This window comes from Caretta caretta, chromosome 1 (genome assembly GCF_965140235.1).
Source record: "Caretta caretta isolate rCarCar2 chromosome 1, rCarCar1.hap1, whole genome shotgun sequence".
Taxonomy (NCBI): domain Eukaryota; kingdom Metazoa; phylum Chordata; order Testudines; family Cheloniidae; genus Caretta; species Caretta caretta.
Window position 1 is genome coordinate 352,490,128 of NC_134206.1, and position 25,669 is coordinate 352,515,796.

The 25,669-nt window shown below is 54.9% G+C and overlaps 1 protein-coding gene and 1 long non-coding RNA gene across 5 annotated transcripts in view; one reads left to right on the top strand and one right to left on the bottom strand.

Annotated features, from left to right (window-relative positions):
• Positions 1 to 25,669, bottom strand: part of LOC125625375 (uncharacterized) — a 30,112-nt gene that overhangs the window by 1,134 nt on the left and 3,309 nt on the right. The window contains exons 1-11 of one of the 4 annotated variants that reach the window (XM_048827401.2): positions 19,853 to 20,883; positions 13,285 to 13,328; positions 11,231 to 11,294; positions 9,904 to 10,044; positions 5,815 to 5,913; positions 4,935 to 4,990; positions 4,283 to 4,423; positions 3,701 to 3,743; positions 2,973 to 3,053; positions 1,863 to 2,016; positions 1,012 to 1,082 (exon numbers count right to left, since the gene is read on the bottom strand). In XM_048827401.2, coding sequence (XP_048683358.1) covers positions 1,012 to 1,082; positions 1,863 to 2,016; positions 2,973 to 3,053; positions 3,701 to 3,743; positions 4,283 to 4,423; positions 4,935 to 4,990; positions 5,815 to 5,913; positions 9,904 to 10,044; positions 11,231 to 11,294; positions 13,285 to 13,328; positions 19,853 to 19,903 — 945 coding nt within the window. In that variant the 5' untranslated portion in view covers positions 19,904 to 20,883. Of the gene's footprint in view, positions 1 to 1,011; positions 1,083 to 1,862; positions 2,017 to 2,972; positions 3,054 to 3,700; positions 3,744 to 4,282; positions 4,424 to 4,934; positions 4,991 to 5,814; positions 5,914 to 9,903; positions 10,045 to 11,230; positions 11,295 to 12,117; positions 12,189 to 13,284; positions 13,329 to 19,852; positions 20,884 to 25,669 lie in introns of those variants that run through there. The other 3 variants (XM_075124610.1, XM_075124609.1, XM_075124611.1) reach the window with 3 other exon arrangements.
• Positions 18,983 to 25,202, top strand: LOC142070682 (uncharacterized). The gene is made up of 2 exons (XR_012666645.1): positions 18,983 to 19,754; positions 23,187 to 25,202. It is a non-coding gene; the product is annotated as an uncharacterized LOC142070682 (long non-coding RNA).

Sequence of the window (25,669 nt, forward strand, 5' to 3'; positions counted from 1 at the left end):
GCTTTCGTCAACACCTCCTGCGACTGCCATGTCTGCACAGCAGGGCCATTGCCCCCTGCTCTGCAGGCTCCCTGTCTGGGGAGAGACAGGCAGCTCCTCTCCGAACACGGAGTCGATGTCAGAAAGTGGGAAGGCAGACGACTGCGTAACCAACTGACAGCGGGGAGATGGAAGCAGACGAGCCTCCCCCTGTCACGAGCAAGACTGACACGGCTCCCACGGGCAGGCTTAGCAAAAGACTTTCCAGCGGAAGCCAGGAGAAAAAGCTCTGCCCAGCTCGGGCAGACGGGAGAGGCAGCGCAGCTACCAGCCCTGCAGCAGGAAAGAGCAAAGGCGCTGAGCTGAGCTGGGCATGGAATCGCCCCCCCGAGCCGGTGGCCTGTATTTCACGGGGCCATTTATTTACATTTTGGCAGCACCAGCAGAGCTTGTCTGACCCTTGGAGATGGTTTATTTCACGGACCGGTGCCTCCCCGCTCCGCCCACGCACTGCCTAGGGTAACACCGACAGACCCCAGTCGTCGGCGAGCGGGATCGAACCGGGGACCTCTGGAGCTTAGTGCATGAGCCTCTCCAGCATGAGCTAAAAGCCAACTGCCTGTTACCTACGGCGGTAGAACAGACCCATTTAACTCTCTGTAAGTGGTCTTGGTGCCACTAGATGGGACAGAACACCCCACCCAGAAGGCGTGTGGGTCACACTACCAGAGAAGAACCTGCCTCGGCGGCTCCTGAGTGCTACACACCCACCCAGGGGACGCACAGGCACTGTGGGAGCTGAAACACCCTGCCGTCTGCATGCGGTGTGACTTCCCTCCCTTTAGTCCGGCTGCTGATCACGCTGCAGTCCCAGTACTTGTCTGGGGGAAGCATACAGCGGTCCCCAGACAGGGCCCCATCATGCTAGGCCCTGTTCAGAACCAATCCAGAGACCGTCCTTCCCCTAACGAGCTCACCATCTGAGTAGCGGCAGCACCTGCCTGTCAGGCTGAAGAGACTCCCAATCCTTACCATGGCAACATGAAGTGCAAAGATGGAGGCGGGCTCGATGCTGGTGAAGGAGAGGATGCTGAGCAGGAAGGCTGTGGACAGAGAAAGGAAGGTGGCATCCTGGCTTTATCCTGCTCTTCCCTCTCGCCCACATTTCATCACTAGTTTCTCTTGCCATTTACTTCTGCACCTGCCTTTAGCGCTCCGCCCTCAGCGTGCAGCTGCCTTTGCCCCTGCTGGCCAGGCCCTAAGCCTCGTCTGATGCTTGTCCAGCCCCGTTCCCCGGAGGACGGGTCCCCACGTGCTTTACCGGCACTTCTGTACACACAGCTTCACTGCCAACGGGCCGCCCCTTCCAAAGTGGGAGCCAAGCAGCCTGCAGTGGGGAGAGGAAACGCTGGCCTCCAAGGGCTCTTCTGAAAGAACCACACCCGCGGACGTGTGTGGGATTCAGCTGGTCTAGCAGGGGAGGAGGAGCCAAGCCAACCCAGAAGGAATCGGCGTTCTGTGCTTCTAGGGAAGCCAGAGACTTCAAACCTGATGCTTAAAGCACAAAACAACTCGGGCATGGAGGCCATACCTGTAGGCCAGATCCTCCTCCTTCTCCCTAGCCGGGCTCAGCCAGACCCAGGATCACTGCGGGCAGGGTTGCTATAGCCAGCCTGACTCCTGCCGCTCAGCCTGTCCCCAAACACACGTATCCGTCTCGGCACAGGGATCTCACGGGGGAGTGGAGAGAACACTGGGACCAAATGTTGGCCGGGAGGACGGTGGGGGAAGCTGTGTGGGCACTCGATTGCCGTGTGAAGGGATAATGGGGCAAAAAGAAGAGAGGGCCTGTCACCACTCTTGCTCTAGTAGGAGCAACTCACCTGGGGTCCAGCAGATCAGGAAAACCAGCTGGAAGCAGCGAGAAATTTTGCAAACGCTTTGGATGTTCCTGCTGGCGAAGCCGTCGTTCTCCATGTTCATCAACCGCACCTCATTGTTCCTCCTGCACCAGAGCTTCACCCTGCAGTACAGGAACTGACAGAGACAGCGCTGTTCACCACGCCGCCCGCCCCCTCGCCGTTCACCACGCCGCCCGCCCCCTCGCCGTTCACCACGCCGCCCGCCCCCTCGCCGTTCACCACGCCGCCCGCCCCCTCGCCACCCGCCCCCTCGCCGTTCACCACGCGCCCGTCCCCTCGCCGCCCGCCCCCGCGCCGTTCACTACACGCCTGCCCCCTCGCTCCCCGCCGCCATTCACCACGCGCCTGCCCCCTCACCGCCCACCCCCGTGCCGTTCACCACGCACACGCCCCCTCACCGCCCATCCCCGTGCCGTTCACCACGCGCCCGCCCCCTCGCCGTTCACCACGCGCCCGCCCCCGCGCCCGCCCCCTCGCCGCCCGCCCCCTCGCCGTTCACCACCCGCCCGCCCCCTCGCCGTTCACCACACGCATGCCACCTCGCCACCCGCCCCCGCGCCGTTCACTACACGCACGCCCCCTCGCTCCCCGCCGCCATTCACCACGCGCCTGCCCCCTCACCGCCTGCCCCCGTGCCGTTCACCACGCACACGCCCCCTCATTGTTCACCACGTGCCCACCCCAGCGCCGTTCACCACACGCCCGCCCCCTCGCCGCCCACCCCAGCGCCGTTCACCACGCGCCCGCCCCCTCGCCGCCCGCCCCTGTGCCATTCACCACGTGCACGCCCCCTCGCCATTCACCACGCGCACGCCCCCTTGCTCCCCACCCCGTTCACCACGCACCCACCCCCTCACCGCCCACCCCCACACCGTTCACCACACGCACACCCCCCCGCCTCCTCGCCATTCACGTGCCCGCCCCCTCGCCGTTCACCAGGCGCACGCCCCCGCCCTGCCGCCGTTCAACCCGCGTGCTCCCTCTCGCTCCCCGCCCCCGCCCGGGGGCTCTGGGCTGTGAGCCCCCGGCCACTTGCTGCGACTCCAGGCCACAAGCAGCTCGTGCGCTCACGGTGCAGCAGCTCAGCACCAGCAGCAGGGACAGGAAGAAGATGATTTTCATCTCCAGGCCCGTGTCCTTCCCGCCCGTGTACTGGGAGACAAAGGAAAAGCGACTTGAGGTGGTTGCTTGGGGCAGGATGCTGCCCCCCGCCCCCAGCAGCCCCTCCCCCGCCCAGGCCCCTTGTTTTACTGCTTGTGGCCGCGAGCCTGGCAGCGAGTGGTGGGGACTTGGCCCTGCCCGGCTCCAGGCTGCGCCAGGTGCTTTGCAGACACAAAGCAGGGTGCCAGTTGAGCCTCGGGGTGCAGCCCACCCTCTCGTATAGGAGCTGAAGTTTCAGTGCTTCACAGAGAACCCTGCTGGGGCGTTAGCCCTGGCCCCTTCCACCCTCCATCCTCCCTGGTCCCCAGCCGTGGCTCAGCTGCCGTTCCGGACAGCCTCCCCGCTCCACCTTCCCGTTATTCCCAGGGGGCAGCGGGGGCAGTGGGAGCTGCCCCAGGGGGATCATGGCGGGGCGGGCGGGAGGAGAAGCAATGTGTCCTGGCTACCCAGCAAGGACAGTCCCCGCCCCAGCCCCGGCAGGAGGGGAACAGCCATGAGCAATGGTGCACGAGGCTGGAAAGGGGAGACTGGAGGGCAGCTGCTGCCTGGGAGAGCTTCTGAGCCAGGCTGAGGCTTTGGGGCGGCTGGGACGGCTCGGGGAAGGGGAGGTGGAGGAAGCGGAGGCCGGGGGCTCTCACCGTGGAGCAGGCGTCCTGCGCGCGGTGGATGAGGACCAGGCAGCTGAAAGAACGTGGCGGTTGTCAGTGGCGCCGCTCCCAGCACCTCGTCTCGCACGTTCCCCTCACCCGCGTCGCAGCGGTGGAGGCCGTGTGCCAGGGCCGTGCCCCAGAGAGCGGGGCCTTGCTCAGCTCCTGGGCTCCGGGCACCTCTCGCCAGGGCAGGAGCCGATGCCGGCAGGAGCCGCTGGCTGGCCGAGTTCGGTGCCGGCAGGTGGTGCAGCAGCCCCAGGGGCGTCGGGCACGCTGCGCTGAGCTCCACCCCACGGGGCTGCGGGGCGGGACTCGGGAGCCCTGCATTCGCTGGCAGGGCAGGACTCGGGGCTAGCTCGGCAGGACTCGGATCCCCTTTGGCGCGGGATCGTTATCGACTGGGCCTGTGCGCTTCTGCACGGACCCGGGGCAACCGTCCCGGCCCCAGAGAGCACGGCCTAGTTCCGAACACGAGGCAGCCGAAGGCCCTGTGGGGCCTTCCTGGGGGAGGCTCGGGCTGCTGGAGGGGAGAAGGGGCCGGCGGCTGCTGTGAACGGACCGAAGCGCTACCTGGAGCAGTACAGGCTGTAGGCCTCTCGGGAGCGATTGGCCGTGCGGGGCATGCCGGGTTCGACGGCCATGGGAGCGATGTCTCTCACGGACGTGCCTCTCAGCAGCAGCTGGCCCAGGAACATGAGGGCGGGGAGCAGCCTTGCCAGAGACAAACGGGGAGGGGAACGGAAGAGCGCGAGAGCCTGGGCATGCTGCAGGGAGTCACCCTGTGCACTGGGAAGGCTGTTCCTGCCCCCAGGTTGCAAAGGTGACGGCACATCCCAGCTGGGACTCCCCACCCCGAGCCAGGGCAGCATCTCTGACTCCGCGGTAGCGATGGGGACCCGGAGGCCCAGGGAGCTGCAGTTACTAGTCAGACTGGGGCTGGGTTATGCTGGTCCCTCTTCCCAGGCCAGGCTGCATGGCCGTGGCAGAGGCAGGAGGGGAATGCAGGACTCCCTCGCCTGGAGCTGAAAGCCAGGACAGCCTGCTGCCTCCCTGGGGCCGGTGATGCTGGCCAGAGCCAGACAGCGCGGGCAGGGGTCACGCAGGCTCTGCCCCGCCCGCGGTGGTCACCCCTGGGAGGGCTTAGGGCAGTGAGGGGGCTTAGGGCGAGCAGCTTCGGACCAACCCAACCCCACAAGGCAAAGAAACCCAGCGGGGCACCTACCAGGCCAGGGCATAGGGCAGGCAGCGCTGCACCCTCTCCGCGCACCTGCGTCCCTCCTGCGGCGAAGAAGAGCTGGGTCAGAAGGGGCTGCAACCTCGCCCCAGGGCTCGAGGCGGGTTCTGGGTACCGAAACTGGCGTGTTTAGCGCTGCACCAGGTCCAGGGACGCGGCCCAGTGTCCCATGGGGCTCGCAGGAGTGTGCAGCCCTCAACAGTGGCTTTCAAACCGCGTCGGGAGGGGACCAGCGGGGATCCCAAAGGCTGCTGCTCTGTACTCGTGTGGGTGCGTCTCTGAACCGCTCGCTCTCAGGCTGGCCGTTCTCAGAGCAGCCCGGGCTCCCATTGGCCCAGAGGGCTAGCCGGGTGCCATGCACGGGCATGTGGGCATCGCATTCACAATACACACGTGGTAAAATAGGGAACAGGCTGCCCCAGGCATCCTCTTGCCACCATTAGCGTCCCATTGATGCAACACCCACTACTAGCCAGGGCTCCAAGGTAACCTGCTGCCAGCTAGTGAACATGGAGACCTACTCGCTGCTGATCCACCTGGCTGGGAACTTGTGGCCTATCCTGATCCCTTTCCTCCCCTGCCAAGGTGTGGGTGGGTGACCAGAGCGCCATCCCCCAATCGCCTCGGGCCAGGGCCAGGGGCTGGCAGGTCTGAGGGATGCTCACGGCATGGCCTGTTCCTGCCTGGATGCATGTGATGTAACTCTCCCTCCTGTCCATCTCTCTGGCCGCCCTGTGGTGTCTGTCTGTCCTGAGGAGCTGCCACCAGCGGCTCCGTCTGGCCCCTGGCCTGGTTGTGCCCGGTGGGGGAGAAGGACCGCCTCTGGCATTCCAGCAGCAGTGGGGAGGAAGGCCTGGTCATCCCCTACCTGCAGAGCGGTCATGTGCGTCACTCTCCAGCCACGGATGGTGCGGTTCACTTCGTAGGCATAGACAATGACCATCAGGAAGGAGATAGCATAGAACATCTGGGCAAGAGAGAAGCTGAGGGTCACACCCAGCAACAATCCCACCTGCCGGCTTCTAGGGCGAGCCAGGCACCCCGCTGGGCCCTCATTCCCACTAGCCTGTCCTGCCTTCCCCAGGCCCAGGGTACTGCTGTCAGCGCGGCTCCCAGTAACCCCAGGGGATCTGAGCATGAACCAGTCTGGTAACGACACCTCCAGAGTTCCAGCGGGGGCGGGGGGAAGGAACCAGCACGTGGGCACGACCCTCGCGCCCCCTACCCCACCACATCCACCCCTGCAAAGGCTCCGGCCACTTACTGGGGCCTCCCTCGTGGCTTTCCAGCCATGCTGCACAGCAGGGCCTGATGGCGGCCATCTGGGCTGACACACATGGGTTCGAACCGGGGCCATCCAGAGCTGAAAGCATGAGTCACCGCAGCCCGACCCAACCAGCCAGGCTCCAGAACTGGGCCCGTAGCAGATTCCCGTCCCGCGCGGCCCAGGCAAGACGCAGCCACGTGACGCTCTGACGAGCGGGTTACACGCGCTCACAGTTGCGGAGCTGGATCGCGGCAGGCAGCGGCACAGAACATTCCTCCAGTAGCCAACAAGCTGAGCCGCTCAGTGGTCCCTGGCTACTCTAATAACTCATGACCATGTACCCAAGGCACGTGTCCCCCCACGCCCACAGATTAGCTAAGAGGATCCAGGTGGGCTCAGGCTTAGCATTCACAACTGGCTCAGAAAACACGGTTCTTCCCCCGGAGCTATGGGTGCAGTGGGGGCTGAGTGCTACCACCCCGGTGCAAAGGGCAGTCGTGCAGCAGGTGTCACGTGTCTGGACCGTAGTAACCCATATGCGACTGTGTCTCCTGAAATCTTAATTGAGCAACTGGCTGAAACTGGCTTGGAAAAGACATGGTTGTAATGTTATTGACAGAATTTGTAACCATAGAGATCACTCTTGCAATCACTGTTATATATTTGCAGCAAATATTGTACAGAGGTTGTCGTGTGAGGTGTCTAAGACAAGGTTATGATTGGCTGGTTATAATTATGCTATGTGTATCATTTTTGTATTGAAGTTGTGAATATTGGCTCTATGCTGTCTGTATTTCAAACTTATGCTCTGCTTCTGGGTGACACCCCAGACAAGTTGGTGTCAGCTCTGCCTAGCCAGCTGGATGGCCCTGGCCCGTTAAGGACCATCAACTATACAATTGACCTGTTGAGAGAAGGCAGACACGCCTTGGGACTCAGCCAGGTGTGCAGGGACCTGCCTATGGACAGAACTCTGAGGTTTTTCTATGCCATGTGTTGGATACTGTGCCCTTGGGACAAAGAAAGCAAAGACTACATGACAAGAGACTATAAAAGGCTGATGCCTCATTTCCATCTGGCCTTCAGTCCTACTTCATACCTCTGGAGGGACACTGCTAGAAACTGAAGCTCTGAACAAAAGACTGAAGGACCCCTCCCAGCTGGGGATGTTCTCCAGAGACTTGATTTGAACCTGCCGTTTATTCCATCACTGCAACATGCCTGAACCAAGAACTTGGTCATCACTGTATGTCATTGATTCCATTTCACCGATTCTAGCTCTCATCTCTATTTCTTTCTTTTTATGAATAAACCTTTAGATTCTAAAGGATTGGTAACAGCATGATTTGTGGGTAAGATCTGACTCGTATATTGACCTGTGTCTGGGGCTTGGTCCTTTGGGATCGAGAGAACCCTTTTTCTTTTACTGGGGTATTGGTTGTTATAACGAGTCATCCCCATAACGAGTGGCCCTGGTGGTGAAACTGGAGCGTCTAAGGGAATTGCTTGTGTGACTTGTGGTTAGCCAGTGGGGTAAACCCAAAGTCTTCTCTGTTTGGCTGGTTTGGTTTGCCTTGGTGTGCAAAGGAATCCCAGCCTGGGGCTGTAACTGCCCTGCTTTAAGCAATTTGGCCTGAATTGGCACTCATAGTTGTGTTCCATCAGAGCCAGCATCATTACGATGGTCACTTGGAGTCAAAACTGTCCGGAAGACTTTCAACCCAGGACCAGCAGAGCAGGCTGGCCCCTTTGAGAGCCGGGCCCAGCAGTTGCCATTACTGGAGCCGGCCTGTTAAGGCGTTTTGGGTGGTTGTGGGTCCCAGGGGGATCCTGTGGCTGGCATGCCAGGGCTCCATAAAGAGCTGAATGGGACTCAAAGCCAAAGGCCCTGCAGGCAGGTGGAGTAGGAGAGAGCGAGCAAGGGGCTGGACACGCCACACAGGAGGGGCTGTGGAAGAGGCCCAGGACTGGGGGTTAAGGAGCAGGAGGAAGCGGCTGGGGCAGCCTGAGGCTGGTAGGGGCTGGAGGCCCAGGGCTCAGGTGCCCCAGGCCAGTGTTGTCAACAAAGGCGGCAGGAAACCCCACGTCTACTGGCATCAACAGGGTAGGGCTCTGGAGCCGTAAAGCCCAGGGAGGGAGCTAAGCTGTATCACCCTGGGACACCGGGTGAGCGCTCCACCTGGGGAGGGTGAAGGGCTGAGGTGTGTTTAGACTTGTCTTCCCACCCAGGAGGACTTCTTGTGTTGTCCAGATGGTCAAAAGCACCAAATCACCCCATCCACCAGGGGAGACTGCAGGCCATGGGCAAGAGAGGGGAAACTGAGGCAGTAATCTGCTCTCAAGCAGGTAAGAACCCGTTACAAAAGGGTAACGATAAATGGTTGTGTATCAAGGTGGCAAGTGGGTTCTACAGGGATTGCTGTTCTCTCATTTCACATCTACCCCAGTGAGCTGGGATGGTGAGTAAGCTGCGTGTTCATGAAAGCTGCAGCTGGTATTAAACAGGGAGGACTTGCAAGTCCCAGTGAGGACAGAGAAACCGCAATCAAGATTTGGGAGAGGGGTGAGACACGGGCAGTAAAGCACATGAGATTCTGCTGGGGAGTGAAAATGCCACAAATCTGCCTGGGCAACTTAACCCCAGACCCAGATCCCTGGAGAGAGAAATGGAGGAAGCAGCTCTGGCTGAAGGATTTGTCCTAGGGCGAACACTTCTCAGTGCGGGGGTGCTAACAGCCAGTGAATCCGACTGAAGCCACAGTGCGACGTGGCAGCAGAAACTGATGCATGTCTGGGCTGGGGAGCCCGAGGCCTCACCTCCCAGAGAAGGGAGGGCTACACGCACCTGGAGGAGCGCTCCCAATGCTGAGCGCCATGTCGCCAGCAAGGGACATCAGCTGGAGGGAGTTCAGGGCAGAGAAGCAGAAACCGATGGAGGCAGGAGGGATGGACGCACGTGGGGAGATCAAAAGTGGAATCGGTTTTCTTTGGCCAAGCAATGACTGGGGACGAGGGGCGTAACCTGCAGGCAACTGAAAGGTGCAAAGTCCAAGGATACTTCAGTTCTAGGGTGCTCGACTTCAGGCACCAGGGGCCAAATTTCCAGAGCTGCCGAGCGCTCGGCGCCCACGGAAGTCAGTGGAGGTCGCAGGCGCGGCACCTTCTGAAAAGCCAGGCCCACAGCGGTGGAGTTGGGCTCTCCAGTGCAGGCCGGGCCCCAGGGTCCGAGCGGTTATTTAGTGCGATGTGAGCATAGAGCGAGGTGTGATGGCAGGAACCCAGGGAGGGAAGGAGCAGGCTGAATATCAAGAATGGCTCCCTGGCAGCAAGAAGCATGAGGCTGCATCTCCTCAGGGCAGGGGCTGAATCTCCATCCTTGTGACCCCTAGCTGGGAACAATCCTGGACTGGCCCCTGAAAGAGGGACCTGTTAGGGCTCGAATATCCCCAGAGTCGAGGGCACAGCTCACCACACCACGTGCATGGGCAGCATGACACCCCCACCCACCCCAGGGCTCATCTGCGCGAACAGTCACAATCTGCAGCTATACCGGGCGGGGGGGGTGCGGGGGGGGTCGCAGCTTTCAGAGAAACAGCAGCAGCAGAGACTTTTGAGCCGGGCACAATCACCACCAGCCCCAGCCCACACGTCCGCCCTCGTGCAATCGCACCTGCACCCATCTGTGCTCACCATGGCCAGCATCAGGCCGTAGGGGCAGAACTCGTAAGCCAGGACAAAGAGTTGGGCTGGAAGGAGCTGGATGGCAGCCGTGATGATCAGCACCAAGGCAGCCAGGAAGTCTGCCAGGGAGAGCAGGAAGAGGGGGAGCAGCTGTGGGGGGCAACAAGGTTAGTTAGGGAAGATGCTACCAGCAGGGAGCAGCCCCCTTTTCCCTGGCCCCGTCTGGTACACGCCTGCCTCCCTCCCTCCCCCCCCGCAGCACCCATTGGTCTCCTTTGTTCTGCATGGTGTGTGGCCCAGAGCAGCATGGACACGCTCCTCTGCCCTCCCCTGAAGGGGATGCCCTCCCGGCCTGAGAAGAGCGCAGGGGCACCCGGAGCCCAGAGATGGAGGCGGGCCTGGAGGCGAGGGAGGAGGGCTCCTCTCCAGTCAGGGAGCAGGGTAAGAAAGGAGGCCCTTTGGGAACAGCGAGCTGCGCTTTGCTGCTGCATCCGTGCGCCCGTCCGACGGCGAGGGAGGCATGTCACCAGGAGGCTGCCCCACCGCACTCGGCCTCCGCCCTGCCTGCCCTCACCAGAGGCTCTGCGGCCTCTCTGCGGCCCACCCGTCCAATGTCTCCAACACAGAAGCGAGAGGAGGCTCCTCAAACATGGCTGCTCCTGCATGAGTCTCCCTCCGCACAGCTCAGCCCTGCCTCCTCCCAGGTCCCCACTGCCACTAGCATAGGTAACACTCTTCCTAACACCCCGTCTCCTCCCACTTCTCATGCTACCCCTGTGCCTGGAGGAACGCCAAGGAGAGCTGGCATGGATTAGGTGCTGCAGCCAAACCGTAATTCCAGCAACCAATGAGCACTCAAAGCAAACCAGGCTCTTGCTGGGCTGACCAAGCCATGGGGCAGGGCCAGCCTAGTGCAGCTGTTGCCCCACTCCTCCTTTCCCCGACCCAAACGGACTGGGAGTGTGATGGGGCCATTACTGATCTCTCAAGACTGTCCTTAGAGGCAGCCACCTAACTGAGTCCCCTGCAGAGATACGTCAGACCAGCTTCTGCCTGGTGTCAGGGTGAACCCATGTAGCTGGGCAGCAGGGGCACTGCAAACCCCATGAATTACGGGGTTTTCCCATGACTCACAGCTGCTCCAGCTAAACACCAGGAAACACCGAACAAAAGAAATGGGTATTCCTGGGTTGGCCAGGGCTGTGGTGAACTGGCCACGGGATCGGGATGGACTAGTATGGGGCAGGATTAAAAACCCTTGGGCATGAAATGCCCCGTGAGATCGCACACTCTCCACTTCTCTAAAAATCCAGGGCGTCTCGAGTCTGCAACAGACCTGGCTGTGGAAGCATCTCCTCCTGAGGGTGGATACAGCAAGGACTGAGCTGCTGCCGACGAGGCTGAAATGGAAACACAGGCAACGGTTAGTCTCGGTTGCACACAGCCAGCCGGGCATGGTATCCATCTAGTAGTCTGCACACAGCACAGCTAACATCCCCTTTCACCTCTCCTTGAGCCTGGGCTCAGACACAGGGGAGGTCCCTGCTTTGCACCCAGTCTCCCAGCTGGGATATCTGAAGTGCAAGGCACTTGTGTGAGTTACCGGCGGCTGGTTTCCGAGCTGGGAACAGGATCGGAGTCCCGAACCCTCCTACCTCCCAGCCGCAACGTCCCATCCTCTCTCCATCCTGGTCTCCCTGGGGGGCTGGAGTCCAGCTGCCAGGGCTCCCTGCTGCAGTGGGGCTCACGTTGGTTCCTCGACTGCACAGAGAAGAGCCACAGGACAGTGGGGATTGGAAAGGAGCTGGCGTGTGGCAACAGAAAAGCACTGAGGGGATGGCTTCCTGCTGCCTCCTGTAGTGGATTCATGCCCCAGCAGCCTGGACACAAGCCCTCTGGCGAGCTGGAGACGGTTGTTAAATTTAGAAGCCCTTTTGGAACCGGTTGTCCCGCGAGGGACAGGACAACTGGTTCTAAAAGGGCTTCTAAATTTAACGACGGGCCAAAAGTGGCACCTTAGGCGCCGACTCCGTGGGGGCTCTGGGGCTGTTCGCGCGGGAAGCCTGGCAGGGGCTGAGAAGCAGGCGGTGGCTTCCCTCTTAGGCCCAGGGAGGCGGAGGTGAGCTGGGGTGGGGGGGGCGTGAGGGGGGCCGCCCGCGCCGCGGCAGGTAACCCAGGGGTGGGGGGGGACATGCAGGGGAACCGCTCCCCGCCCCAGCTCACCTCCGCCTCCCTGGGCCTGAGCACGAAGCTGCTGCCTGCTTCTCAGTCCCCCCCAGGCTTCCTGCGCGAACAGCTGATCCACGGGAAGCCGGGGGGCGGGGAAGCAGAGCGGGGCAGCGCGTTCAGGGGAGGAGGTGGCGGCGGAGCGGAGGTGAGCTGGGGCCAGGCATGGGGCAGGGAGCTGCCGATGGGGGCTCTGCACCCACCAAATTTTCCCCGTGGGTGCTCCAGCCCCAGAGCACCCACGGAGTCAGTGCCTAAGGTGCCACTTTTGATGTGATCAGTGGGGGAGCGGCCGCTCCCCCTGCTCCCCCCCAGCTACGCTCCTCCGCCCCTAGGAGCCAGAGGGACTTGCCAGATGCTTCCTGGGAGCTGCCCCAGGTAAGCACCGCTGGGACTCCCCACCTCGCCCCCCGGCAGGTAGCTCTGGCTCTTAGTGGCCACTATGGTGGCCCACGAGACCCTCCTGCCTGGTTCTGGGGGCAGTCAGAGGACAGGGCTGGATGGGGCAGGGGTCCCAGGAGGTGGGGGTCAAGGAATGTGGGGGGTTGGATGGGGAAGGAGTCCCGGGGGGCAGGGGCAGGCCACGACCCCCTCGTGGGGTGAGGAGGGAACTGGTTGTTAAGATTTTGGCAGCTCATCACTGCGTAGACGGCTCACTTACCGGAGAGAGGGGCCCTGGGATGTTAGGGGATGTGGTGGTCTCCAGAAGGAAAGGTGGATTCCACAGTCCCCTCCCGCTGTGGACAAGACTGGACAGGATGAAGGGCAAAACCCTGGGGCTGGGGATAATGCATCCCCAGTGACCTTTGCAAGCTGGATGCAGGAGCACCCAGGGTCTGCCCTGGTGGTACCCTGTGGTCAGACCCCGGAGGTATCACTCTGGCCTGGGACCTACACTGGCACTGCCTGGCTACCTGAGAGCACCCCCAGAACCTGGCTCTGTCCTGCATGTGTCCCTAGCGTAGGGATAAGCGCAGAGGCCTTGATGATGCAGATATCAGAGCTTTTACGTTGTCCTCCTACAGAAGGGGGGCAGCAGCCAGCATGGGGGCTACCAGGGGAAAGTGCTTGGCAACTGGCCATGAGCAAAGCACATCCACATTGGCCCCTGCCTATCCTGACCCCCAGCAGGTCTTGGGACAGACCTCAGGTAACTGGACCCACCTCAGAGATAAGGCCGCCAAGTAGACGCAAGTCAGCACAAAGATCTAAAAGGAGAAAGGGAGATGACGAAGGGTTAATCAGGAGTCCCGTGGTCTTGATTCAATTCCTCCCCAGTGCAAGTGGAGGCTCTGCCTGCGCCTGGCAACAGGCCCTCAACCCTCCCTGGCAGGCCATCAGCAGGGAACTTGCTCCAGCTGAGCCAGCTGTTTGTCAGTGGAACAGAGCAAGACCCTGAACCCTGGGCAGGCGCCATTCAGCTCGGCAGTGTAAACAGCCAGAGACAGGGAAGTGGGGGGGAGGGGAGGAAGGGGCTCTAACTTCCATCAGGGACACACTTGAAATTAGGCAGGAAAGACCTTGGTTTAACATCGCAGGCAGGGAGCAGCGCGTGTTACAAGCTGCGTGCAAAGAGCCTATGCTAGGGCATGCGTTGCTGCGGGCAAGGACGCTCCCCAGCTGGCTTGCAACGCTGCCCTGGAGCAGGCTAAAGGTGTCTGACGGAAAATGGGTTTTCAGACAGAATTAAAAAAATGATTCTGGTTGGGTGGGTAGAATAAATTTTTTTCCCCAATAAAGCCTTGAGTTCTTGGCATAAAAATAAACCTGATGGTTTGGGGGGGGGGGCAGAGGGGAAAGAACTGGTTTTGTTTGAGGGTTTGTTTTGTTTTACACTGATAATAGCTTAGAAAACAAGGCTTTTGTAGGGTTGATTTTTTAAATCTGGATCTCACACAAGGCATCATTTGGTATTTTTCAGCCAGCTCCAGGAGCTGTTTGAGAGAAATCTGGCGACTTCTCCCAGACTCTCCTTGGACACAGCACGAGAAGGACTAGATAGTAGTGGTGCCTGATGCTCTGCCATCACCAGCAGGCCTGGGAAAACCGATCTGATGGTCGTAACGACGCTGCCTCTGGAGGGACATGATGGAGAGCATCGATTCAGGACAAAGTGCTTAGAGCAGGGCAGTCACAGCCCCAGGCTGTGGTCTCTTCACTTCTAAGGCAAACCAAACCAGCCAGAGGACTTCGGTTTTTACCCCACTGGCTACCCATATGTCACACAAGCAATTCCCTTAGACGCTCCAGGTTCCCAGTATCCCCACCAGGATAGGGGACGAATGGCTATGAAAACCAATACCCCAGTAAAAGAAAAAAGGTTCCCTCGATCCCAAAGGACCAAGTCCCAGACCCAGGTCAATATACAAGTCAGATCTTACCTACAAATCACGCTGTTGCCAACCCTTCAGAATATAAATAAACCTTTAGATTTTAGAAAAGAAAAAGATACAGACGAGAGCTAGAATTGGTGAAATGGAATCAATGACATACAGTGATGGCAAAGTTCTTGGTTCAGGCTTGTAGCACTGATGGAATAAACGGCAGGTTCAAATCAAGTCTCTGGAGGACATCCACAGCTGGGATGGGCCATTCAGTCCTTGGTTCAGAGCTTCAGTTTGTAGCAAGGTTCCTCCAGAAGTAAGAAGCAGGACTGAAGACAAAATGGAGGGCTTTCCAGGGCCTTTTATATCCTCTGCCATGTGGCTTGTGCTTCCTTTGTCTCAAATACAAGCTGCCCAGCCATGGCTTGAAAGCCTTAGAGTTCTGTCCATAGGCAGGTCCCTGCGTTCCTTGCTGAGTCCCAAGGTGTACCTGCCTTCTCTCAGTGGGTCAGTTGTGTAGCTGATGGTCCTTAATGGGCCATCCAGCAGGCTAGGCAGAGCTGCCGCCAACTTGTCTGGGGTGTCACCCAGAAGCAGAGCACAACTTTGAAATACAGACAGTATAGATCCAAGACTTTAAATACAAAAATGATACATGCATACAGATAGCATAATCCTAACCTTACTTGACCTCCTTTGTACAAGATTTGATGCCACTACAGGATCTTGGTCGCAACAATGGTCTATATGGTCACAGAGGAACAGCCGTGTTAGTCTGTATTCGCAAAAAGAAAAGGAGTACTTGTGGCACCTTAGAGACTAACCAATTTATTTGAGCATGAGCTTTCGTGAGCTACAGTTTGATGAGCTTCATCAAACATCTGATGAAGGGAGCTGTAGCTCACGAAAGCTCATGCTCAAATAAATTGGTTAGTCTCTAAGGTGCCACAAGTCCTCCTTTTCTTTATATGGTCACAGTTCACCTCAATAACGTCACACCCCCCCAATGCAAAATTGATGCAGGAACAGATGACAAACATTGCTGATGGCATCCCAAGAGCTCCCCATCCTGGGTTCTGTCTCACTACAGCAAGTATTGGTGTATAATGGAAATGGTTTATCAAAGTCATGTTCAATAACATGATTGAATCTCTTTACATACTCAAGGTAAAACTTGGTTAGAACAATAGTGGATTGGATCTGCTCTTGCAGCAGGGTTCCTGTATGTCTCTTGCCAAGAGCTAAAGAACTACTTTATCCATACAAGCTCTGGTAAATATTTGGAACACAATATCAAGTTAATGTAGATATTAATGTTGTTCATAGTATAGGAATCTTGGTATTTAGCCGTGAAAGCAATATGGCTGTGTGCCTCAGTTTCCCTTTTTATACAGCACTTCAGGTCTGGAATGTCTTTTCTCCTGTGAAAAGTTCCAAGACTGGTTACAGGCACTAACTGTGAATCATCTAGGAGTCTGGTGGCACCTTAAAGACTAACAGATTTATTTGAGCATAAGCTTTCGTGGGTAAAAACCTCACTTCTTCAGATGCATCTGCATCACAAGGTCTTTTAACATAAAGTGTGTTCTTATGTATCACTCTTAAGGGGTTTTCCAAAAGATTAGGCACATTGTACATTTTTACAATTCTTGGTATTAGCAACACATTCGTTACAAAAATCACCATTAGCAACAACAACAAATTCATTGCGAGTGTCCATTTACAATCATTTTTGTCATGCCACACCTCTGGCTTAATACCATTGGGGATTTGGCATTTTAGGGTTAGCCTGTGGCTTCCCTTTGCAAAATTAAGGTCTCTCTTTCCTCCTTGTCATGAAGGATCAAACCCTGATTTCTCTTGCTTAACAGAATTCACTGGCTGATTGGGTGTGCTCTCTGTGCGAACAGCAATGAGCAAGTTTCAGAGTAGCAGCCGTGTTAGTCTGTATCTGCAAAAAGAACAGGAGGACTTATGGCACCTTGGAGACTAACAAATTTATTTGAGCATAAGCTTTCATGAGCAAGTCTTTCTTCTCCCTGTCAGTCAGGTAATTTTTATCAACAGAGACAGCAGCCTGTTTACCAGATCCTTAACTGCTACCAATTCCAAGGCTGGACTCTGTCTTACAGAGATATGGCACAAATCCAAAGTGTGAGGGTGAGAGTTTGCTTGCTCTTCCCTGCACCCTCAAGCATTCAGCCCGAACCCAGTTCTGCTCGGAAACACCAGGAACCAAACCTGTCCTCAGACCCTGAAGCACAGACCTTTTGGAAACTATCCTCACTGGATCTTTCAAGAGGACAGTCAGTGGATCCATTCACCACAGAAAATGTCCAGCTGTTAGGAACTGAAACTTCCTTGATTAAATCACTTCCACACCCTTCAGTTGCAGTAAACTGCTTGCACAGACACCATGAGGATTCCTTTCCCTAGGGGCTTCTTTAAGCAACAATTCACCCCCATTACCACTTCCATCCAGAGCATTGGCACAATTCATGGAGTCACCTTCTACTGAACTCACAGTAAGAGCATTCACATAAAAGGCGACAGTGTTGGGGTACATTTGGTTACACCCAGACAACTGCTCAGAGTCATACAACGTACCAACATTGTTATAAACTGGACTTTCAAGAGGATACAGTTTCTGCTGTTCTTCCCTTGCTTTTTTGACTTGGAGCCTAAGTCTGGCAACCGTTTCCTCAGCAGCCATTTGCCTTCTACGAGCCCTTTCCTCTCATCTGCCTCCTTCAGTTTTTCAGCAGCTTCTCTTTCCAATTCAGTATTCCTTTCCTTAGCTTCTTTCTCTAATTCAGCATTCTTTTGCTTTTCTAGCAATCGACTGTCTGCTCGTCTCTGTTCATGCTCAAGTTTCAGTTTACTTGCTGCCTTTTGCATTATTATTGCTTCTGCAGCCTCAGGTAAGGGCTGTGCTCCTGCCTTCTGATCGCTGGCCATTAACAGATCTCACAGTTCTTGATTCGTAGCTTTAGTTTTAAAGCTTATCCCCTTTTCTGAATACAAATGTTCCAGGGCTTTTTTGTCAAGACCCTCGTATGCTCTTTGCTTACCCATTGCAACTGCTCTTTAACCAACAAAACTCTCAATACCGAAATTCAAATTTGGATAGTATGGGGTACGGACCAAAAGCTTAATTGACCTCGTTCTGTGAATCCAAGCACGACTATGCTACTGTAACGATGCTGTCCCTGGAGGGACACAACTGAGAGTATTGATTCAGGACAAATTGCTTAGAGCAGGGCAGTCACAGCCCAAGGCTGGGTGTCCTTTATTATACTAAGGCGCCAAACCAGCCAAACAGAGAGGACTTCGGTCTCACCCCACTGGCTAACCAGAAGTCACACAAGCAATTCCCTTAGACACTCCAGTTTCCCCGTATCCCTACCAGGGCCACTCGTTATGGGGATGAATGGTTATGAAAACCAATACCCCAGTGGGGGGAGAAAAAAAAAAAAAAGAAAAGGTTCTCTAGATCCCATCCCAAAGGACCAAGCCCCAGACCCAGGTCAATATACCAGTCAGATCTTACCCACAAATCACGCTGTTGCCAATCCTTTAGCATCTAAAATCTAAAGGTTTATTCATAAAAGAAAGAAATAGAGATGAGAGCTAGAATTGGTGAAATGGAATCAATGACATACAGTGATGGCAAAGTTCTTCATTCAGGCTTGCAGCAGTGATGGAATAAACTGCAGGTTCAAATCAAGTCTCTGGAGGACATCCACAGCTGGGAGAGGTCGTTCAGTCCTTGGTTCAGAGCTTCAGTTTGTAGCAAGGTTCCTCCAGAGGTCAGAAGCAGGACTGAAGACAAAATGGAGGGCTTTCCAGGGCCTTTTATATCCTCTGCCATGGGGTTTGTGCTTCCTTTGTCTCAAATACAAGCTGCCCAGACATGGCTTGAAAACTTTAGAGTTCTGTCCAGAGGTAGGTCCCTGCCCGCCTTGCTGCGTCACAAGGAATATCCGCCGTCTCTCAATGGGTCAATTGTATAGTTGATGGTCCTTAATGGGCCATCCAGCAGGCTAGGCAGTGCTGATGCCAAGTTGTCTGGGGCATCACCCAGAAACAGACAGTATAGAGCCAATACTTATAACTTTAAATACAAAAATGATACATACATACAGATAGCATAATCATAAGCAGCAAATCATACCCTCCTCATAGACACCTTACTTGACAACCTTTGTACAAGATTTGATGCCACTATAGGATCTTGGTTGCAACAATGGCCTATACGGTCACAGTTCGTGTCAATAAGGTTACAACGATCCTGGTGCATGCTAGTGTCCCAGCAAAGGGACATTCCAAACGAAGCAGGATAAAGGGACAGAATAGAGAACAATCCTGCCCTGGCCTCTGGAGCTTGGAAAGAGAAGGTCTTAACCCTCTGCAATCAGTGTGTGTACATGAAGAGGAGTAGGTGGTGGGTGGTGACTTGGCTCTGGTACCCTGTCCTACCAGTATTCTGGGTGGGGTTTCCCCAGCTTCTGCCGGGCTAGCTCAGGAGAACAGGACAAAGAGGTTTCCAGGGTGAAAGAGGGGAGCAAAAGTTGCTTGATTCCACCTTCAGCGTCTCTGGGAGACTAGCAAGTACTCCTGCTCTGGAGTTTGCTCCCCCTCATTCCCAGACCGGGGTGCAGCCCCCCTCCCCTGCTAACAGACATGGCTGATTGCTGTAAGACAAGAAGCAGTCCCGCTTTAGCCTCAGCCCATGTGGAATTCATGGGATGCTCTCCTGCCAGCATCGCTGAATCATGCAAAATCCTTTCCCTCTGCCTTGTGTGGGTCACAGCAGCCTGGGAATGAGGAGTTCCCGAGAGCAGCTTTTTGCTACATCGCGTCTCTGAAATGCTGCGTCTGGCACGGTGTGGCCCACAGAACAGTGCAGCTTTCCCCCAATTATAGACGGAGAGAAAATGAGCCGTGAAGGGACAGATGGGGTTGAATGACTCAGACAGAGACAACTAAAGCTCCTGGAGAGACAGGCCATCCTATAACCCCTTCGGAGGATAGAGAGACTGAATCCTGGTAAGAAAGAGCAAGATTGACAGGCACAAAGCAGAAGCTACAGCCTCTGAGAAATGCAGCTCAGTTCCAGAGAGAAAACACAACCCATCATCTTCCACACAGCAGGAGCAGGAGCCCTACGGCAGGCACTTTGCAGCCGGGAAATACATCAGATCCACCTCCCTGCAGGCTGTCAGTTCTCAGGAGTGTCCCCTGAGCCCATCTACACTGGGCATACTGTTCAGTGCATGGGGAGGTGACCTGCTGGCTTCCACTGAGCTGGTGAGTGGGGCAACATGGGCTCTGACGGGCACCTTTGCAGAGCCCATGTCATTTTGCTGGGGTCTCTACAGCCCTGGTTTGTGCGTGTAGGTTGGTACCTTGTCGTTGGACAGCGCTTCTGCGCCGTCCCCTCGGCTCGCTGCCTCCATGCCGACTGTAGCCTCTTCTGTTGATTCCAGAGCAAAAAGCCTCCCAGCTCCTCCTCCTGGCTGGGCTCCTGCAGGCGGTGGTAGCTCTCAGCACTGAGGGGCTTTTCTCCCTCGCAGGTTGCTGTTGACTCAACTGCTGCTGTAACCTTTGCTTGTTTGGTTTGTTCCACACCCCTGTCACGGGGAGGGGGTAGTGCCTGGAGAGTGCGGCTGGAGTAACCTGCCCAGCCAGCCTTCCACTGTCTCACAAAGGGGCAGAGGCAGAAGCCTTCCCTTGATGCCCAGTGGCCTCCCAGAGCAACCCGGAGCCACCATGGCTGGATCAAGATGGGGATTAGATACCAGGCCCAAGCCGCTGAGTCCTCAGGGATTGCAAGAGGGGACAAGTCACATCTCTCCATGCATGTCGCAGCACCCCGGACTCCCACCCACGTCCCCTCTACATCACCCAGGGAGGGGGCGGGGCCAGAGAGGAACATTGCCAATCCCCCCCCCCCGCTCAAAACAACAACCCTAAGACTGTGTAAAAGGTGCAAAATTCAACACTAGCCACCCCTCCCCCGCTTCCTTTCACTCACACCTTCCCCAGTTCCCGAGGACGCACTGCACAGCCGCTCAGCCCAATGCGTGGGTGCAAGTCTGACAACCCCTCTCACAACCGCTCTGAATTTAACCCCTTGCTTCAGTGCCACTCAGCTTGCCCTGCTCTTGTGGCTCAGGCTGGGGTTCGTCGCAGGGCTGGTGACAACACGTCACATACCGCGCTTTACAGCCGGCGCCCCACTTCCCCGTCGTGGGTGAACACGATCTCCACGCTACAGCAGGGGGGACGAAGGCCAGAGCGAGGAAGGGAGTCTCAGCTCCCGGCCCCGAGGCACAGGACACCAGGCTGCCTCCAGAGAGGGTTTCACGGGCTCCTCGTGGGCGTGGCCACAGCTGTGAACGGGAACAGCGTGTGCAGGCTGAGTGGGGCTCTGTGCTGTCAGGCCATGAGCGAATACAGCCCAGGTTTTTCCAAAACAGCCTTTTGTTGCCAGCAGAATCAGTCTGAACATGACCGAAATTGGACCAGTTGGAGGAGGGCAGCTGCGAGAATAGAACATAGAATATCAGGGTTGGAAGGGACCTCAGGAGATCATCTAGTCCAACCCCCTGCTCAAAGCAGGACCCATCCCCAATTTTTGCCCCAGATCCCTAAATGGCCCCCTCAAGGATTGAACTCACAACCCTGGGTTTAGCAGGCCAATGCTCAGAGGCCTTCGAGGAGAGGACGGAGGCCAGGCAGCTAGCGGACGTTACGAACGCAGGAAAGGCAAGTCTGGCCGTGTTGGCCAGGAACATGCAGAAGGAAATTCACACGATAGTGCAAAGGAACAGACTGCATGTTTAATGAGGCCCGTGTTTCACAACAGTTGGCACATGACTTCATACACACACACAAACCCTTCAATAAAAACATCCCCAAAGCTGCATGGCGAAGGGTGTCTGTGCACAGCCCCACCCAGCTGCAGCGCTCTCCAAGTGGGAGGAGAGCAGAGACTTATGCTGAGTCACTTACTGGCCCAAACACAGGATTGGGAGCCAGGAACACCCAAGAACCTGATCTCTTCTGATACCACCTCCCTTTGCAGATTTGGGCAGGTCCCAAGCTCTCTGCCTCAAATCTCCCCCGGTTGGGAGATGGAATAATCCTTCTCTTCTGGGCAGTGCTTTAAGGGATGCAAAGCACCACACTGCAGAAAGGGGGAAGCTAGTGGGATCATTATTGAAGTTTGAAAGCCACCTTCTGCCTCATGGCAGTCTGTGCTAACTCCTCATCACTTCCGTCAACCTGGCTGAGGAGCCCCACAGGGCTTCCAGAGCAGCGACACGGCTACATGGAATGGTTCGGGCTCAGAGCCTGTCTGTTCACCGGCGGCCACGTTCTCAGTACAAAACTCCCTTGCCGTGCTGCTGACCCCAGGAAAGGGACGTTGGGGGGGGGGGAGCTGGATTATGTATATTTGAGAGGGGAACGAATGAAATCTGACAGAGCATTTCCAGCAGCAGGGCAGGGCTTTCCCCACTTCCAGGTGACCTGTTGCTTCTCAGGCATAGCGGAGTAGTGGCAGCTCCATTGAGTCCACACAGCAAGTCCATGCAGAAAGATACCATTTCACCCAGCAATAAGATGATGAAGTCAGGACCAGCACCGAAGGCAGAAGACTCAATCTACTCAGCTCTGCTACATCCTTTTGCTTATGTATTAACACCTGGCCTCACTGCACCAGACTGTCTTTTAACACCCTATATAACACCAACTTCTCACACACCCTCATGCTCAGTACACTGCAGCTAACTCTGTCAGACATACTTCGATTTTTAAGTCAAAATAAGACAAGATTGAAGAAAATCAGTTACAGAGTGTTAAAGTTATGAACATTTCAAGTCAAGTAAGTTGACACTTCTGGGTTTAAATCAATTCAAACTTGGAGTGGTTTGCACCGCTGCAGAGCCAGGAAGCATTTTAGCTTTGATTCTGTCTGATCTGTAAGCGCTGGCAGCTTGCTCTTGTGATTCTGAGAGCAGCCCTTGTTCCACGGCAGATTAGAGCATGCACAGCTGAATAGCAGGGGCCAGCACCCAGGCCCAGTGCTGAGGGGCCAGAAGTACTAGTCACCAAAGCTTAGAATTGTAGGACTGGAAGGGACCTCAATAGGTCTTCTAGTCCAGTGCCCTGCACTCAAGGCAGGACTAAGTATTATCTAGATCAGTGGTTCTGAAACTTTTGTACTGGTGATCCTTTCATATAGCAAGCCTCTGAGTGATCCCCTTATAAATTAAAAACACCTTTTTACATATTTAACACCATTATAAATGCTGAGGCAAAGTGGCATTTAGGGCAGAGGCTCACAGCTCATGACCCCCCATGTAATAACCTTGCAACCCTGAGGGGTCCTGACCCCCAGTTTGAGAACCCCTAATCCAGACCATCCCTGATGGGTGTTTGTCCAACCTGCTCTTAAAAATCTCCAATGACGGAGATTCCACAACCTCCCTGGGCAATTTATTCCAGGGCGTGACCATCCTGACAGTTAGAACATTTTTTCTAATGTCCAACCTAAACCTCCCTTGCTGCAATTTAAGCCCATTGCTTCTTGTCCTAGCCTCAGAGGTTAAGAACAACAATTTTTCTCTCTCCTCTTTGTAACAACCTTTTAAGTACTTGAAAACTGTTATGACCCCTCTCAGTCTTCTCTTCTCCAGACTAAACAAACCCATTTTTTTCAATGTCTCCTCATAGGTCATGTTTTCTAGACCTTCAATCATTTTTGTCGCTCTTCTCTGGACTTTCTCCAATTTGTCCACATCTTTCCTGAAATGTGGCACCCAGAACTGGACACAATACTCCAGTTGAGGCTGTATCAGTGCGGAAGAATTACTTCTTGTGTCTTGCTTACAACACTCCTGTTAATACATCCGAGAATGATGTTCACTTTTTTCCCCAACAATGTTACACTGTTGACTCCAGATCCCTTTCCGCAGTACTCCTTCCTAGGCAGTCATTTCCCATTTTGTATGTGTATAACTGATTATTCCTTCCTAAGTTGAGTACTTCGCATTTGTCCACATTGAATTTTATCCTATCTACTTCAGACCATTTCTCCAGTTTGTCCAGATCATTTTGAATTATAATCCTACCCTCCAAAGCACTTGCAACCCCTCCCATCTTGGTATCGAAGCACCAAGCAGAGGCAAAACATGGCCCATCTCCTAACAGTCTGTGGAAACACACCCATAGGAGTAAGCTCAGTGACGGTCAGAATAGCTCTGGTCAGTGGCAGCCACAGCAGTAAAATTACCAGCCTGGAGACCACCCTCATCCATTCTAATTCTGGGCCTTATTCTGCCCGACATGCTGAGTAGAACCTTACTTTGTGAATAGTCCCATTGGTTTCAAAGGTGCTACTCAACGGAAGGTTGGCCAAAGTGGGACCACGGAGAGTAGGAGAAACTGACTCCTCCTTTAGACCTCTCAGCAGGGTCCATAGCAGTAACTACCTGCACTTCTTAGAGAGATGAGACACACAAGGCCAAATTCTGCTCCCTGTTACACTGCTAGCGACCTGGAGCGACTCCACTAGACTTCAGCACAATAGCAAAAGTTTGATCCCACACTTTATTGAAAAAAGGAGTACTTGTGGCACCTTAGAGACTAACCAATTTATCTGAGCATAAGCATAAGCTGTAGCTCACGAAAGCTTATGCTCAAATAACTTGGTTAGTCTCTAAGGTGCCACAAGTACTCCTTTTCTTTTTGTGAATACAGACTAACACGGCTGTTACTCTGAAACCACACTTTATTGAAGAAACTCACTCAGTCCCCATCCTTTCCACTTATGTTCCCAGCAGCCCAACATCCAACGAAGTGTAGGTACCCAGCCCCTCTTCTCCTGGCACCATCTGATGAAGTGTTTACTCCTTGGTTTTTTGGTCCCTTTCCAAGGTTTCCAGCAGGCACAGAATCTGCCTGTGGAATTTTCGTTTTTTCTGTAAGTTTGCTGGGGGAGCAAATGGCAGCTGAGCACTGAGGTTTTCCATTTAATAGTCAGTTTCTGAAATGGAATGGAGAGACCCTTATGGGTCACCCAGTCAGGGTGCTTCCCTTTGGGGTTGGCAAAGGGATCACCACAACAGCAATTTGCCTGCATCTGTTATTCACTGGCCAGCCCGATGTTGACTAATATATGCCGGTTAGCATACAAATATATAACATATTCATAATATGTATTATCTGTACCATATATACATATTGTATATGATGTTAATGTGTGTGTGTGTGTGTATAATACACAAAGCACCAATAATGCAATAGTGATAGAACTTAACCTAGTCTACACCATAATCCTGTTCACTTACGCTAAGGATCGCATAATACTTGGAATGTGCTGAAGTCAGCATTTGGCACAAGCGGATAGGAAACTTGTCAAAATCAGACACATTCGCTCTCTGTTATGGTACCAGCTAGGGAAGGACCTTCATGGATCAGTACGAGGAATGCTAATGTCCAGAACAAAGCTAAGGAAGGAACAGAACAAGAAGTTAGGGAACTGGAACAAGCTGATGGGTTGGACTTCAGTGACGTAAAGAAACGGATAACTTGTAAAATCATGTAAATAATAGCAACTGAAACCTGTAACTTGGGGAGCACAACTTCTGCATAAGATGAGGTACCATCACTGCATGCAACCGCTCTTTGGAGACTGGTACTGTATACACATTTTTCGTGTATTGCAACAATAAACCCAACTGACCTTGATTCTTTGGTCTCAAGTATATTTCAAACAAATAACAAACCAAAGTGTGGTCAAGCAACTGACTATACAATTTATCACAACCAATTACCATGGAGGAGAGGGGTTGCTTGCACAGCACTTTGAGAGTGTAAAACACTATGTACAGGAGGCTACTAAATTTCACTTCTCATGCTCTCCATAACTCCCCCACTCTCCAGTTACAGCTGTCACTCAGCAAGCTTTTGCTCCCAAAAAATCTTTGCTGAGACACTGCTCCCATATGTCTGTGGCTGGAAAGCCCTGCATAACACGTGGGCCTGGTTAGAGTCACTTCCTCAAGGAAGATCACAATGCAGCATTGTGCTGATTCCAACGAAAGTGCTTAGGAGCCCTAGCAGAGCATAGAATCATAGAATATCAGGGTTGGAAGGGACCTCAGGAGGTCATCTAGTCCAACCCCCTGCTCAAAGCAGGACCAATCCCCAATTAA